General features: G+C 44.6%; 1 protein-coding gene across 1 annotated transcript in view; it reads left to right on the forward strand.

Annotated features, from left to right (window-relative positions):
* SLC25A12 (solute carrier family 25 member 12) overlaps positions 1–14,630 on the forward strand; it is a 69,821-nt gene that overhangs the window by 17,079 nt on the left and 38,112 nt on the right. The window contains exons 5-7 of the mRNA XM_063318203.1: positions 9,234–9,373; positions 12,454–12,600; positions 13,634–13,772. Of these exons, the coding sequence (XP_063174273.1) occupies positions 9,234–9,373; positions 12,454–12,600; positions 13,634–13,772 (426 nt within the window). The remainder of the gene's footprint in view (positions 1–9,233; positions 9,374–12,453; positions 12,601–13,633; positions 13,773–14,630) is intronic.

The following is a 14,630-nucleotide window of genomic DNA, read 5'->3' on the forward strand; positions in this document are numbered from 1 at the left end:
AATAGAATAATCGGAGGCATCTGCCTGTACAACAAAAGGCTTCGAGGGATCAGGGTGTTGTAAAATGGGCTCTTTGACGAAAGCTGCTTTCAGCCGCTCAAACGCCGTTTGACAAGCAGGCGTCCACCTCAACAACGCTCCGGGATTCTTGACTCTCCTAGTATCTCCCACCCCTTTTGTTCGAAGCAGGTCCGTTAGGGGCAAGGCAATCTCAGCGAACCCCCTTATGAATAATCTGTAGTAGTTGCTGAACCCCAAGAAACTTTGAAGTTGCCTGCGGGTACGGGGACTCTCCCAGTCCATGATAGCCTGCACCTTAGCAGGGTCCATTTCTATACCTTTATCAGAAATCCTATACCCCAAGTAGTCAATTTGGGTCTGATGAAAGGCACATTTGGATAGCTTTGCATACAATTCAGCAGATCTGAGTTTACACAAGACTTTCTTTACCAGAGCTACATGCTCTTTCATGGTTTCCGTATAAATCAACACATCATCCAAATACACCAGTACACCTTTAAACAGATGTTCATGCAAAACTTCATTGATTAATTGCATAAATACCCCAGGGGCCCCAGCCAACCCAAACGGCAACACCTTATACTGGAAGGCTCCCAACGGGCAATTGAATGCAGTTTTCCACTCATCACCCTCCTTGATTCGTACACGATAGTAGGCTTCTCTTAAATCCAGTTTAGAGAAGATCTTGCCTTTGGCCAGATGTGACAACATGTCCTTTATCAATGGCAAGGGATATTTGTTGGAAATTGAGACGGCATTTAATCCGCGGAAATCCGTACAAAGTCTCAATGTCCCATCCTTTTTTGGGCGGAAAAGAACCGGCGCCCCCACGGGTGAATTCGCCGGCTCAATGAATCCGCGCGCCAAATTTTTGTCCACAAATTCCCTCAACAGAGTCAGTTCCTTTTGCGTCATGGAATAAATTTTCGGTTTAGGCAATTGAATGTTGGGCAGTAGTTCTATGGCACAGTCCGTCTTTCGATGGGGGGGCAACTGGTCAGCTTCCTTTTCACCGAATACATCAGCAAACATCCTGTACTCGGCCGGCAAGCCCTCCAGAGAAGAGGCCGGGTAAGGCGGAGTCGCAGCTGCCGCAACCCCCACCATCTCCTCTGGGGCACCCTTCCCCTCTGCCGCTTGATAAAACCCATCCCTAAATGTGATGGTCCGGTAGACCCAGTTTATTTGGGGGTTTTGCTGCACCAACCATGGTACCCCCAACACCACCAATGGGCCCCCTACGGGAGCCACGACAAAAGACAACCCTTCCTGGTGACTGCCCAGTTGCAAGGCTACCCGCCCTGTAAAATGGGTGACCGGTTTGCCCCCTGCCATGGACCCATCCAATTGAGTAAATGCGATGGGTCTTTGTAGGGGAAAAGTGGGGAGCTCCAAAGCTGCCACCACGTCAGGGTGCATCAGACACCGGGAACACCCCGAATCAATCATGGCCCATACTTCCACCGTCTTGACTTGGGAACCCAATTTCAATTTCACCATGAGTATGCGGTAAGTGCCACTCACCGCTGGAGGCTCGCGCCCGTCCTCTACCACCTGCCCAGCGGCGCCCTTTAGAGCAGGTGGCTGGCGTTTCCCGCCGGTTGCGGGATTTCGGTCTCCCCTTCAATTTCGTAGAACATCACATCGTCTCCCTCGGTCTCAGCCACCGCAGCTTTCTGTTTCCTCGGCAACGCAGGGGACTTCGCCGGCGGTTTTCCGGGCCGTTCCTCCACCTTTGCCTTCGGGCATGCTGCCACTCGATGCCCCTCCTTACCACATCTCAGGCACAATCCTTTGGCGTACCGCTTCTCACGCTCCTCGTCCCAGGGTCGTTGTCCCGGTTTCCCCCCGGTGGTCGATGTGCGGCTGGGCTTCATCTCCCGCCCCGACTTGGCGGTCTTCCGCTGGGCAAAGACCTCTTGGGCATGTTCAGCCCTTCCTGCTAGCAGGATCCACTCATACAGCGTGTATGGGTCGTCCCTCCCCAGGGACCAGCGCAGCACCTCGGTATTCAAGCCATCTTTGAAGAGCTCGATAATGGTTGCTTGGGACCAGTCATCCACCTTCCCAGCTAGCGCTTTAAACTCCAAAGCATAATCGGCCACGGATCGGGACCCCTGCTTGAGTTCCTTCAGGGCTCGCTTTGCTCTCTCCTTTGCTAAGGGGTCCTCGAAGTGTTGCTTCAACGCCCAGAGGAACTCCTCGAGATTTTCCAGTTCAGGCGCTTCCGACTGGCACATCTGGACATACCAGTCTGCCGCCCTCCCCTTCAGTTTGGTGGCAATGGTGATGATTCTTGCCTTCTCCGATTGGAAAACCGCCCCCCATTCCTCCATATAGGCTTTCGCATTCGTCAGGAAGAACGAGAGTTTGGTCGGGTCCCCATCAAACTTGACAGGGAAGTCTCGCATGCCGCCTCCCGCCGGGCTGCGCCCCACCACCGGTGCTGCTGCGGCTGGTGCTTCCCTGACTCGGGGCGGCACGGGGCCCCGGGGCGATCGCCCGGGCGATGCTGCGATTTCCATCTGGACCGACTGGTCCCCTTCGCGCCTCCGCACCACCCGTCGCCGTTCCGGGGTCAGCCCCTGGGAGGAAGGGGTTGAATGCCTCTGGCTGGATTCTTCCCGGAGCTCTTGCATCGAGGTTACATCCAAGCTCAGCTGTTTCAGAATAGCCTCCAACGAATCCATTTTCGACTCCAGCACTCTGATTCGATCCGGAGTGGGTGAGCCCTCCGTTGGCTGCGCCTGCACCACGTTGGGGGATAAGGGGTATCTCTGCCTCCAGGATGGGCCCCCCGCTGCTGTGGCATCTCCTCGGGTCTCATCCCAGGTGAGCAGCTCGCCCGGAGAATTCACGGTGGTCTCCGGGGCCGTTTTCAGCCCCCCGGCTTCGCTCTCCGACCCGGAGCTCGCCTCCTCTCTGATGGCGGACAGCTCCCCTCCTTGGGACGGTCGGCCGGACGGCCTCACGGTCGAGTCCGGTTCTCCTTCCTCCATCATCACGATTTCGGGTTCGGTCATCGCGGGCTCTCTCCCTCACAAGTTAGACGCTTGTCTTCCTTGGACAGGGGCCAGCGGAGTTAGGAACTGAGATTCTCAGCTTTATGTAATGATTGCCCTAGCCCCAAATACTCAGACTCACAAGAGGATGCTAAATGAAATCTGATTTATTAGAGTACTAAAGGCAAATACAGAGAAAGCTGAGAATGAGCAAAAGCGCGCCAAATACAAACTTAAACCCTTGCTTCAAACGTATCCCGCCTCCCTCGGAACAGCCCCGCCCGGCACAGGTGCTAGCAATCGTCAGAGTTGCCAGCCTGGGAAAGTAACCTTGAGCGCAGTAGATAACACAAACACATTCCAACGCAAAGCCAAAACATAATCGTTCCCATCCTCCCTAGGCCAATGAAACACGCATCCAATTAATGACATGCGAAACGTTACGATGCATCAAATACATTGAAACGGCGCACATGACAGCAGGTAACAGCATTCTGTTTAGTCATGCCGGCCACATGACCACAGAAGTGTCTACGGACAAATGCCGGCTCTTTGGCTTTGAAATGGAGATGAGCACCGCCCCCTAGAGTCGGACACGACTGGACTTAATGTCAAGGGAAACCTTTACCTTTACTACCTATGTATATAAATCTTTCTAAAATCACACAACATGATCATTGGCTAACTACAGTGCATGAACATTCCTAAAATAACTGGTGCAAAGCTTGTCTAAGGGCCAGTCTAACCAGAAGTTTTTATTTGTTTCATTCCTTGAGTTCCATAACAACTTTTGAAAGCCTTATCATCAACTCATTTTTTGCCAAAACATCAACTGTTTGATGTCAGATGTTATTTATTGCTCCTACTCTGTAAAAGTCCCAGAAATTTATTCCCCCAACATTCCATTTTCATGACATCACACATAGTACTGATGTGTACTTGTGCAAGGAAAGAAGGATGTGCCTTTTTTCTACTTTAAATTTGAAGACAGGAAGGAAACATGTTTAAAAATGAGGCAAGAAGTAAGAGTGACTTTCTGCACTTTCAGCACTCTGAAAGTTCAATACAGTATGTCAGGTTTCCTTCTGAATCTTTGCCAGTATAGAGTTTCTTGTCTTGTTTCTGTTTTGTTTACATTTTAAACCTGGTCCCTTATGTACTAATGCCAAAGTCAGCCCTCAAATGGCTTTGCCCTTGACTAGTATTTTATGATGGTAAACACTGAATGTTAATAGCTTTGATAGGCCTATAATGTAAGTAAATTAATGGTATTATTCAATGTTTTCTGTTAAAGGTACCACACTTTATGCTTGAGGATGTAAGTCACCTATTTTCTGTATTAATTGTTCCCCTCTCCCCCTGTACATTTTGCATGTGTGTAAAAAGAACGAATCCCATTTACCTTGTCCACTTGGCATAATGCAGCTGGGAATTACCAGGAATGGGAGGTCTGTGTGTGTCTCTCCCTTTCCAGTTCTTTTTGCATACAATGCAACTTAATTATGTTGTAGAAATTCAGCTAAGTCCTTATGCATATAGAAGAAATTTGTGTTCACAGTGCTAGTACTAAGTATATTGACTTGTCTACATGCTTGCTTTCCTAATTAAGTATGCCAAACAGAAAAATTAGTTTAACAATATATTTGATATGCTTTCTACTGATTTTCCTGAAGTTGTTGCTGTCTGCATGAGTTTCAGATTTCCCTTACTTAAGAGTTCCATGCTAATGATAGTCTCTGTTACAACAAAACCAGCCTTACCAAACTTTTAAATGGGTTAAAATTACAGTTCCCAGAATCCCTGGATTGGATTTAGGAGTTGTTGTCTCACCACATTAGAAGGCCATGAGATTAGAAGGCTGGGAAGTAGGTCTAACAAAATGTGTTCCTCAACGTTGTCAACTTGAAGTTGTGTGGACTTCAATTCCCAGAATTCCCCAGCCACACATCTTCAAGTTGCCAACACTGAGAAACTCTGATGTGAGGTACAGGAGTACTATATAGTAGTTTTGGAATTACCATAGTGAAAGAACTCTTTTTCTCTTTTAGGAATAGAATTGATGTAAAATAGGGAAGTCTGACATTAAAAGAGAATGAGACAGGTGTAATTTGGTTCTTTAAATATTAGAAATTACTAAAATATCAGGCATCCCTTAAATCTCTGTTGCATTTCTACTATTCCTAGTAACTTAACAGAAAACAGTATACTTTGACTTGCTACCTGATTCACTTTGACTGAAAGCATTGTCAATTCTGCAAAAAGCTGGAATAATGAAGCAAATGCTATTCAGAACATTGTAGTATTAGCTGGAGCTGCCAGGATGAAACGGCAAGTTTGCTGGAGATTATTTGCTGGCAAAGAATTCAAGGGTACTTTTATATTATATATAATTCCTACCTTTATTATTTGAAGACAATGAAGTGGCAGGAGCATTGGTGAGAATATGCAGCAGTGTAGTTTCCTTTTCCAAGTACAGGTAGTCCTTGACTTATGACCACAATTGGGATTGGAATTTTCATTACTAAGCAATGTGGTCGTAAAGTGCGATGTCATGTGACTGCATTGCTTAGCAATGGCACTGGGCACTCCCTGTTGCCATCATTAACTGAATCCCACCAGTCGTTAGCTGAGGACCCACCCTAGTCCGAGCCCTTCCAGACCTGAGCCTCGGTAAGGTAAGGGACTGCCGCTTCTTCAGCTCCTCCCACCTGCCTATCTCCCACTCCATTTCTGCCTTTTGGCCACCCTGCACACTGCCTTGGGGGTGGCAAGCAGCCCCAGAACCGCACGGCTCTGAGGCTGCTCGCCACGCTGCAGCTCAGGGGCTTCTTGGTGCACTGCAGCTCTGCTCTGGGGCTGCAAGAAGTCTGAGTCACAGTGCAGCATAAAGCCGCAGCCACCCCTGGAAGCCACAGCTGCCCCAGCTCGCCCAGCAGCAAAAAGCCCCTGAGCCGCAATGCAGCACGAAGCCCAGCCCCAGCCTGGCCCAGCAGCATGGTGCAAAGGGGCTTCCTGGCACGCTGCAGCTCTGGGGCTGCAAGAAGCCCCTGAGCCACAGCGCGAAGCCCCAGTGCCCTGGGAAGCCCCAGTGGTGTGGTGCAAAACTGCCGCATCCCAGGAAACCCCAACAGTGTGGCACAAAGCCGCCGTGTCCTGGAAAGCCCCAACAGTGTGGCACAAAGCCTCCATGTCCTGGGAAGCCTCAGCTACCCCAGCCCAGTCCAAGCTTCAGTCACCCTCACACCCTGCGCTCTGCTGCCCCAGCTGACCTTTGCCATCTTCTTGCTCCAGCTACTGAGGAGGTGTGCCTGCCCTGGCCCTTTGCAAGGCAGCTGCTGGCCCTGTGAGGCCTTTTCCCCAGGGTCTCGTGATGAAACCGCTGTGTGCAACCTTGGGAAGAAAGCCTCACATGGCCAGCTACTGCCACGTGAAGGGCCAGGCCAGTCATGCTTGGTCAGCAGCAGGAGCAAGAAGACAGTGGTCAGCTGGGGCAGCAGGGGCCGTGGAGTGCAGGGGACCAAAAGGGAATAGATGAGGGGGAGATAGGTGGGGGGGGGTAGTTGAAGCATCCCTGTGGCTGTAAGTGCGGGCGGGCTGCCAAGCGCCCGAACTTTGATCATGTGACTGCGGGGGGGGGGGGCTGCAACGGCCATAACTTTGGGGACTGGTCATAAGTTCCTTAATTCAGCGCTGCCATAACTTTGAATGGTTGTTGAACCATTCAAAGTAAGTTGAGGACTACCTGTAGGCCCTCAGAGGCTTTAGTTTTTAATGTATCTTTGGGAATGAGCTGCCCTGATATTTCAGTCAAGTGAACTTGTTTTGTGGATTAAAAAAAAAATCTGGCTAGGCTGTTGAAGAATTTGAGAAATCCCCCCCTCCCGATTTGTTTCCCAATTGATCAGGTAACATGTAAGAACAATGACATGTTTCTTCTCATTTAGCTGAATGTTTGTTTCTTGAGATAGGATTATAACTAGTATACCTTAGATTCCACTTTTTTCATTTTTTCCTCACTGAAGAAAATACAAGTTGGATCAAGCCCCAGTGTATTATTTAGAACCGTAGAGTATCACAAGCTGACTTGAAAGAAATTCCAATTGTACCTTATGAAGTATAAAGAAAAAGTTCTGAGAAAATTGTACAGTTAGTTCGACATAAAAATGGAAAGAACAAGAAGTATCTCCCAGCTAGCTAAAAAAATCAGAAGTTGTTTGTCTATATGGTGCTCAACACACCCATGGAAATCTCCTTTGGTGTCCACCAGGTTCTCTGCTCCTCCCCCACTTTTTTATTTTATGATTGCCTAGCTGTTGAGCCACAATGCATTCTCTTTATTCCTGGGCAAGCGAATGACTTCTGTATTTTTGCCAAGAAAAGGGCACGACTATATCCTGTTAACAGGCGTCAAGCTTGACTTGAGGATAAAATTATGTTTATACTGTTTGTATTTTATTTTGAAGCTGCATAAAAGTGTGACATCTATTTTTCAAATTGAATAAAGCAAAGCAATTGCACATAGGATGATCTAAACAAGAGAGTGGTCAGATATGTTCAGTGAAGGGGCTCCAGATCTCTAACAGTTTTCAACATCTTCACAGTGGCTGCCCTGCTGATCCTGTTCTCGTGATTCTGTGACTCTTATAGCTGTTTTGAACAGATTTCCATTGCGAACATAAACAGGTGGCTGTGAATTTAAGCATTAATTTTAGGTGTTTGGGCCTCATGAGTTGGTTTAGGCAAGTCACTCAGAGAGTGAATAATGTGGGTTAATCCTTTGAACGGTTATTCATGTCTCAGAGGAGCTGTAAGGTTTTACGAACTTCAGGCTCATGATGCATTCTCACTGCTTCTCCACAACATCTCATCATTTAAGTGATAAAATGTGTGGTGCCAGTCAGTGACTACATTTTGTGATAGAGAATTCTACAGCATACTAAAGGGTCTGTATGTGAAAAAGTACTATGTTATACAATGATGCAGTATACACAATGACTCCAGCTACATTGGAGGGCTCCAGGGTTTAATATTGTGGAAGAGGGGGGGAAAATCCTTGAAAGTGTAATGTTTAGAAGTCCAATTTGAGGTTTCTGTACTGTCACCTGTGTAGTTTTAGTTTCAGTCCCTTTCATGATGGGGCAAGAATCTTCACTTAAGAAAGATTAGGTGATACTGTGAAGCTTATTGAGCACATGACATTAATGGCAGCTTAATGCGAGATTTGTATGGAAGTATACCAGGAAACAACTAGTTTCTGGCTCCCATACATTCTTCTGAACTTCTTCAACACAAAACAACCATATATAGGCCATGTTCCTTTTATCTGCTGAGACAAATCTCCCTAATCCCAAATCCATCCCCAGCAAGATGCTTTGATGGCAACTTCAGGAAGAGAAATGTGATATGTCTTGGATCTGATGTAATTAAGATTTAACATGAGGAGTGAGGTCCCAACATGCTTTACAGGGCTGAACTTTCATGTTATTTAGCAAATAACTGCCCAGAGTCCCTCTTTTGGGGGAGATGGGCGGTAACAAAATTTTATTTATATATATAAAAATATATATATAAATATATAAATATATAAATATATATATATATATAAACTCCCAATAATGGGGTACTTTAAATATTAGTATAATTTGATTCTTTGTATAACATTCTGTCACAGTCATTTTTAGAGCAGTGATCTGAAATAGTTAATGTATTTTTCATGCTGTTAATGATACAATTTGCCATAAGTTTCTTATGTGTATACTTAATAGTGGCATTCGTATAAGTGTGAATGTGATAATCAAGTCTCAATCACAGCATGCATAGCTTGGAAAATATTGTGGTATACAGAAATGTAGATGTTCATTGCCTTTCAATAAGGTCTTAATTTGACATGTTGCAGAATCAGGAAACACAACACTGATTTTATATCAGCATGCAAAGCACCAGGTATTCCTAATGAACAAAATAAATTGCTTCTTAATTAAAGCTGAACAAGGAAAAATCATGGTTCTCATGGATCTGCATAGTATAAACATAGAAGTAGAATCTGGAAAGACTCTATATAAAGTTTTTGTGCTGCAAAAATAAATAACTTTCTAACTTAAATGTTAAAAAAACCTCTGCTCTTGTAAAGTAATTTCATTTTCTGTTAAAAGAATGTTAAGCGGGGTTGACATTTTATTTTCTAACAATGTGTTTTTTTTCTTTTTAAAGAAAATGTAAAAGAAATATTTGGGCAGACCATTATTCACCATCACATCCCTTTTAACTGGGATTGTGAATTCATTCGTTTGCATTTTGGACATAATAGAAAGAAACATCTGACCTACTCAGAATTCACTCAGTTTTTGCAGGTCAGTTACTTTTTATATATTTTTCCCTGTACCATAACATATGTTTGTTGAGCACAAAATCATGTTTGCAAAATAGTAATAAAATGCAATACTATTTCAGTTACAAGTATTTTACATTTTAATGCAAATAGGAAATTTCTTTCATAATTGATAAGCTATGAATTATCTTTTTGTCATGTATGTGCAGTCCATCTATCTCTTGCCGTCTACCTGTCATCTAGATATAAACTGCAGATTAAAAATTGTGAATTGCTAACATTGTTCTTAGGTAATAAAATGGACTTTTGGGATTACAGTAGTTTGAACTGCATACTATTGTTTCAGAGTGTATAGTTGGTCACACTGATTTTGAAAAATATTTTTGAGACTGTTGGACTTGCAGATTTTCATTTAAGATAGTTTTAAAAATGTTTTCATTACTAAACAGGTTATCTTTTCTTGTTTGTATTTTAATGAATTGAGCAGATTAGATTTGCATACAGGTAGGTCTCAATTACAGGTAGTCCTTGCTTAATGACCATTTGTTCAGTGACCATTTGAAGTTACGGTGCTGCTGAACGAATGTTACTTACGCCCAATCCCTGAAGATGTGGCTGTTGCGATCATGTATGTGATCAAAATTTTGGCGCTTGGCAGCCCACCCACACTTATGACCAAGGGGCCCTTCAACTCCCCCTACTTGCCTATCTCCCCCCCATCTCTTCCTTTTTGGTTACCCTGCACAGCGGCAGTCATGGCACTGGCAGTGCTGGGGCTGAAGTAGAGGTCCAGGGCCATCAGCAGTCTCAGCCAGCTGCCACTACCTGTGGGCCTCTACTTCAACCCCAGCGTCACCATCGCTACTGAGGAGTGCTGTCTCAAGCCCCAGGTTGTGGCCAGACACCCCAGTGCTGCAGTGCAAAGCCCCAGCTACCCTACGCTCCACCGGCCCTGCTGCCCTCAGCTGACCTTCACCGTTTTCTTCCTCCTGCTGTTGATGAGGCATGCCTGGCCCTGCCCTCTGTGAGGTGGCTTCTGGCTGCACCAGGCCTTCTTCCTGAGGCTGCGCATGCCCTGCTTCAAGTCATGCACGCTTTTCTCAGAAGGCGGGGCTTGAGGCAGCACTCCTAGGCAGTGGGGGTGGCGTTGGTGGCACTGGGGCTGAAGTAGAGGCCTGGGGGCAGTGGCGGGTGGCTGAGGCTACTGAGGGCCCTGGGCTTTAATTCAGCCCCAGTGCTGTCACTGCTGCTGAGGAGTGCGTCTGTGCAGGGCAGCCAGAAGGGTAGAGATAGCGGGGAGAGAGGCAAATGGAGGGAGTTGACAAGGAGGCAGTCCCTTACTGAGGCTCAGGGCTGGGAGGGACCAAGCTGGGAACGACTTGGGTCAGTGTGTTAACCGGATCCCACCGGCCTAATGACCAGTGGATCCGGTTAACAAGGGCAATGGGGACTGCCAGGATTGCTGTTGCTAAGGGATGTGGTCATGTAATGTCGCGCTTTATGACCGCATTGCTTAGTGATGGAAATTCCAGTCCCAATTACCTTCGTTAACCGAGGACTACCTGTAGTGAGGTTAATGAATTCCATGAAATGGATGCATTATTCAAATTCACACTATTCAAATTGATATTTCTCTGGAAAATAGGGTAATTAGTTCCAGCTCAATGGAAATAGGCAATTAAATTTTTTAAACATAAATTTGTATACGTTTATTAATGAAATACTGTATAACAGTAAAAGAGGATAAACCCATATCCAAAGTGTACCTGCTATCTCCTGTATTCTGGTGTAGTTCTTCAAAATAAGCCTCTTCTTTTTTTGAGCTTTCCTCAAATGGAACCTTCCTTTTCTCCAGTTTGCAACACACGACAGTTAGCGTCTAAAACCCCAACAGCAACTGTGCATGCACCAGCCTCGCATAAACTGAATTTTGGCTCACATTAAACGCGACCTGGTATCAATTTATAATTTGCACTAAATTGAATATCACACTATTTGAACTTGCACAAATTGCAACCTACTGTATTTTATCTGATCATCCCTCTGTAATGTGAGTACTCTCCCTTGGGCTTTTTTGGTACTGTAGGTCTTGCAGTAAATGGAGTTGCATTGTGTTAAGAGACCTGCTAATCAAAATACCATTGTAGCAATTTTTAGTAGAAGTGTCTGAATACCAGGTGGTAGTGCATAGATACAAACTGTTCTGCTGATTATTGGTTCCATTTAGTTGTGTTGTGGCAGAGACCAAGTATTTTTATGGTACCCTAGTCCAAAACACTTTACAATTATTTCCACATCATGATCCATGTAAGAAACTCACTGCTGTGGTTGGATACTTATCTGATGTCTTGGAGTTTTTTTGGCGTGAGCATTGAATTTGGCATGGTTAGTTTGTCACGTGCATTTTAATAATTCTAGAGCACTTGCCAGAGTGATTGGAGGAAAGAAAAACACTAAGTGAGTTTGCATAATCATCTTTTAGCTAGAACACAACTCAGGTATATCTTTAATGGTTTGCTTTGTTTTAAGTGTTTGACGTTTTATATAGGATGTGTACTCTATATGTATAAAGTAATACCATCTAGGCAAAATTCTATGCCCAGAAAAAACTGAATTTTGCAAAATGTATAAAGCAGGTCTCTTTGCAAAGGATTGCTTATTATTGCACAACATTTTCAGCAGTCAATTGATCTCTGGAAAAAGCTTTTTTAGGGCATCTGAAACTATATTTCCAGAAAATATAGAAATTTGCTCCACTAGTTTCTGAGGCTTTACTAGGAATTATTCAAACCTAGTCTTACCCTCGTATGGGCTAGAAGCTTGGATTAGAAAATATAAATAGGCTAAGTGAGGAAGTCCAGTCACTGCAGATTTGAGTTATTCATCGTTGGCTGATAGTCTTGCTGTCCTTGCAGCATGACAACATACACTGAACTCCATATGTGTGGCTTTCTTCTGTTCCTTTTAGCGGTATTTTTTTGAAGCATGCAAGGAGGCAGTTGCCAGAGAAGAGAGATGACTTCAGTGGGGATTCTATGTATTATTCTCATGGGTTTTCAGAATAAGACTTACCAAGCATTGTCCCTTGTAATATGATTTCAGGAGCTGCAGTCAGAACATGCAAGGCAAGCATTTGCACTGAAAGACAAAAACAAATCTGGCTTGATCACCGGCCTGGATTTCAGGGACATTATGGTTACTATCCGTCCACACATACTTAGTTCTTTCGTGGAAGAAAACCTAGTCTCAGTAAGTAGCCAGCAACATCTGGTTCAGTTGGCAAATGGCTGTTGCTCAGATTGCAATATGTATGAACGGTCTCTGGAAATACAGAGGAATCTGTCACTGATGCAAAATTGTTTTAGCTTTACTAGAATTGTCTTAATGAGGCCACCGTAACAATACCAACACGTACTTGTGGAACTAGAAAAATAGGAGAATGGTTGTTCTTCCAGTAGTTGGTGGTGGGACAACCAGTTGTTTCAATTAGAATTTGGTGTAATTTAAACAAGAAAATAAAACCTCAACATTCTGGAGTCTTTCATAGCTTTTGAAATGTTAGTACCACCCATGAGACTTTATATATTTTCACTGCTAAAGTTGTTTCATTTAGAACTGGGATCCATTGTCCATCCAAATCCTCTTCTTCATATTTCTTAACATATATTTGTATGGCTGTTGCGACAACTCTTATGTTAGAACATCACTAGTCATGGGTGAGACCACTGAGTTGGAGACTAGTGCATTTAAGCAGGGGAGGAAATTCAGTGGTTTTCCAGATATTTTTAGAGAACTACTCCCATCTCCCAAGCTGATTGGCTGGAATGGATGGGTGCTGGACTCCAACATTATAAAAGTCCCACAGGTTCTCCAGACTGTCTAAACTTTAGTGACTAAAGGACTTTCTCCTCGCTACTCTGCATGTGTAATACAGAGACATTCTTTGAGCGCAATAATATGTAGATGCATTCTGGACCCTCAGAAACAAGGTTTAGATATCTATTCCAATTTTTAGTTATCCAAGAATTTGGGGGTGAGGGCTTTCATTTGCCCATTTTTCAGGGGCACAAAAGGCTTTAATCAGAACTCCTTGTATATCTTAGCATTTTCTAGGTCTGTTAATAGATCTATTACCAAGTACAATTTATTTTTGTTAACGATATTTCCAATCTTCTCATCCCCTGCTTATTTGGGAATTGAAATGTGGGGGGGAATCCTGAGTGGATAACAAAGCCCATAACTCTTTTCTCCGTGTGACTTATTGTGCTTTGCTTTCTCCAAGGTTGCAGGTGGATCTGTCTCGCATCAAGTCAGCTTTTCCTTTTTCAATGCTTTTAATGCTCTGCTGAACAACATGGAGCTTGTTCGAAAGATATACAGTCTTCTAGCAGGGACTAGAAAAGATGTAGAAGTTACAAAAGGTAAAGGAGTTGATGTCATTATTTTTTAGATTACTGAAGCTTAATGCTATATAGGAAACAAGACTGGAGCATCCTATCCTTGAGTCTGAACCCCTTAGGGCAGGGGTGGTCAGTAATGGTCCCCCACCCAACCTGTAAGGCTTCTGCAGAGTTTGACTGGAGTGTGCAGTCTCAACATTTTTGGCCTTTTTTATGTGTTTGGGGAAAGATGGGGAAGGAATTAAGATAATTAAGGATCTGTTAATGGAGAAATGGGGCTGTGGTGGCTCAGTGGTTAAGACGCTGTGTCAGAGGACCATTGAAGTTGGCAGCTTGGCATTTGAAACCTGAGAGTGCGAGCTGAGTGCCAGAGTGAGCTCCCATCAACTTGTCCCAGCTCCTGCTAACCTAGCAGTTAGAAAGCATAAAAAAGCAAGTAGATGAATAGGTACCACTTCGGTGGGAAAATAACAGGGACATGAAAGGAGCCCCCTCGGGCATCCCCCAGGCAACAGTGATGTCACCGGCAAATCCTTTCAATACAGAAGCGCCTTGGTAGGTGCTTCTGACACACACACATACACACACACACAAAAGGAGAAAGACCTCTGTTTGAGAATTCAAAGAGCCAAATCAAAGTTGTACAGCCTTTTCTGGGCTGGGGACCACACTTGATTTTGGGGCTGCATCCCAAACAAGTAGTGGATCTGGCACAGTGAAACTTCATGTTTAAATATTTTAAGTTGGGTGCAACTTTGGGAAACACTCTGGGATTGCATATGAGTTTGGGAGGTGATATAGATCTTTTGGGCCACAGGTTGCAAACTCCTGGGTTAGGCAAGGCAACGAGTCAACCTAGTTTAAGGCAGATTCCTTTAG

The sequence above is a fragment of the Candoia aspera genome, chromosome 1 (genome assembly GCF_035149785.1).
Source record: "Candoia aspera isolate rCanAsp1 chromosome 1, rCanAsp1.hap2, whole genome shotgun sequence".
NCBI lineage: Eukaryota > Metazoa > Chordata > Lepidosauria > Squamata > Boidae > Candoia > Candoia aspera.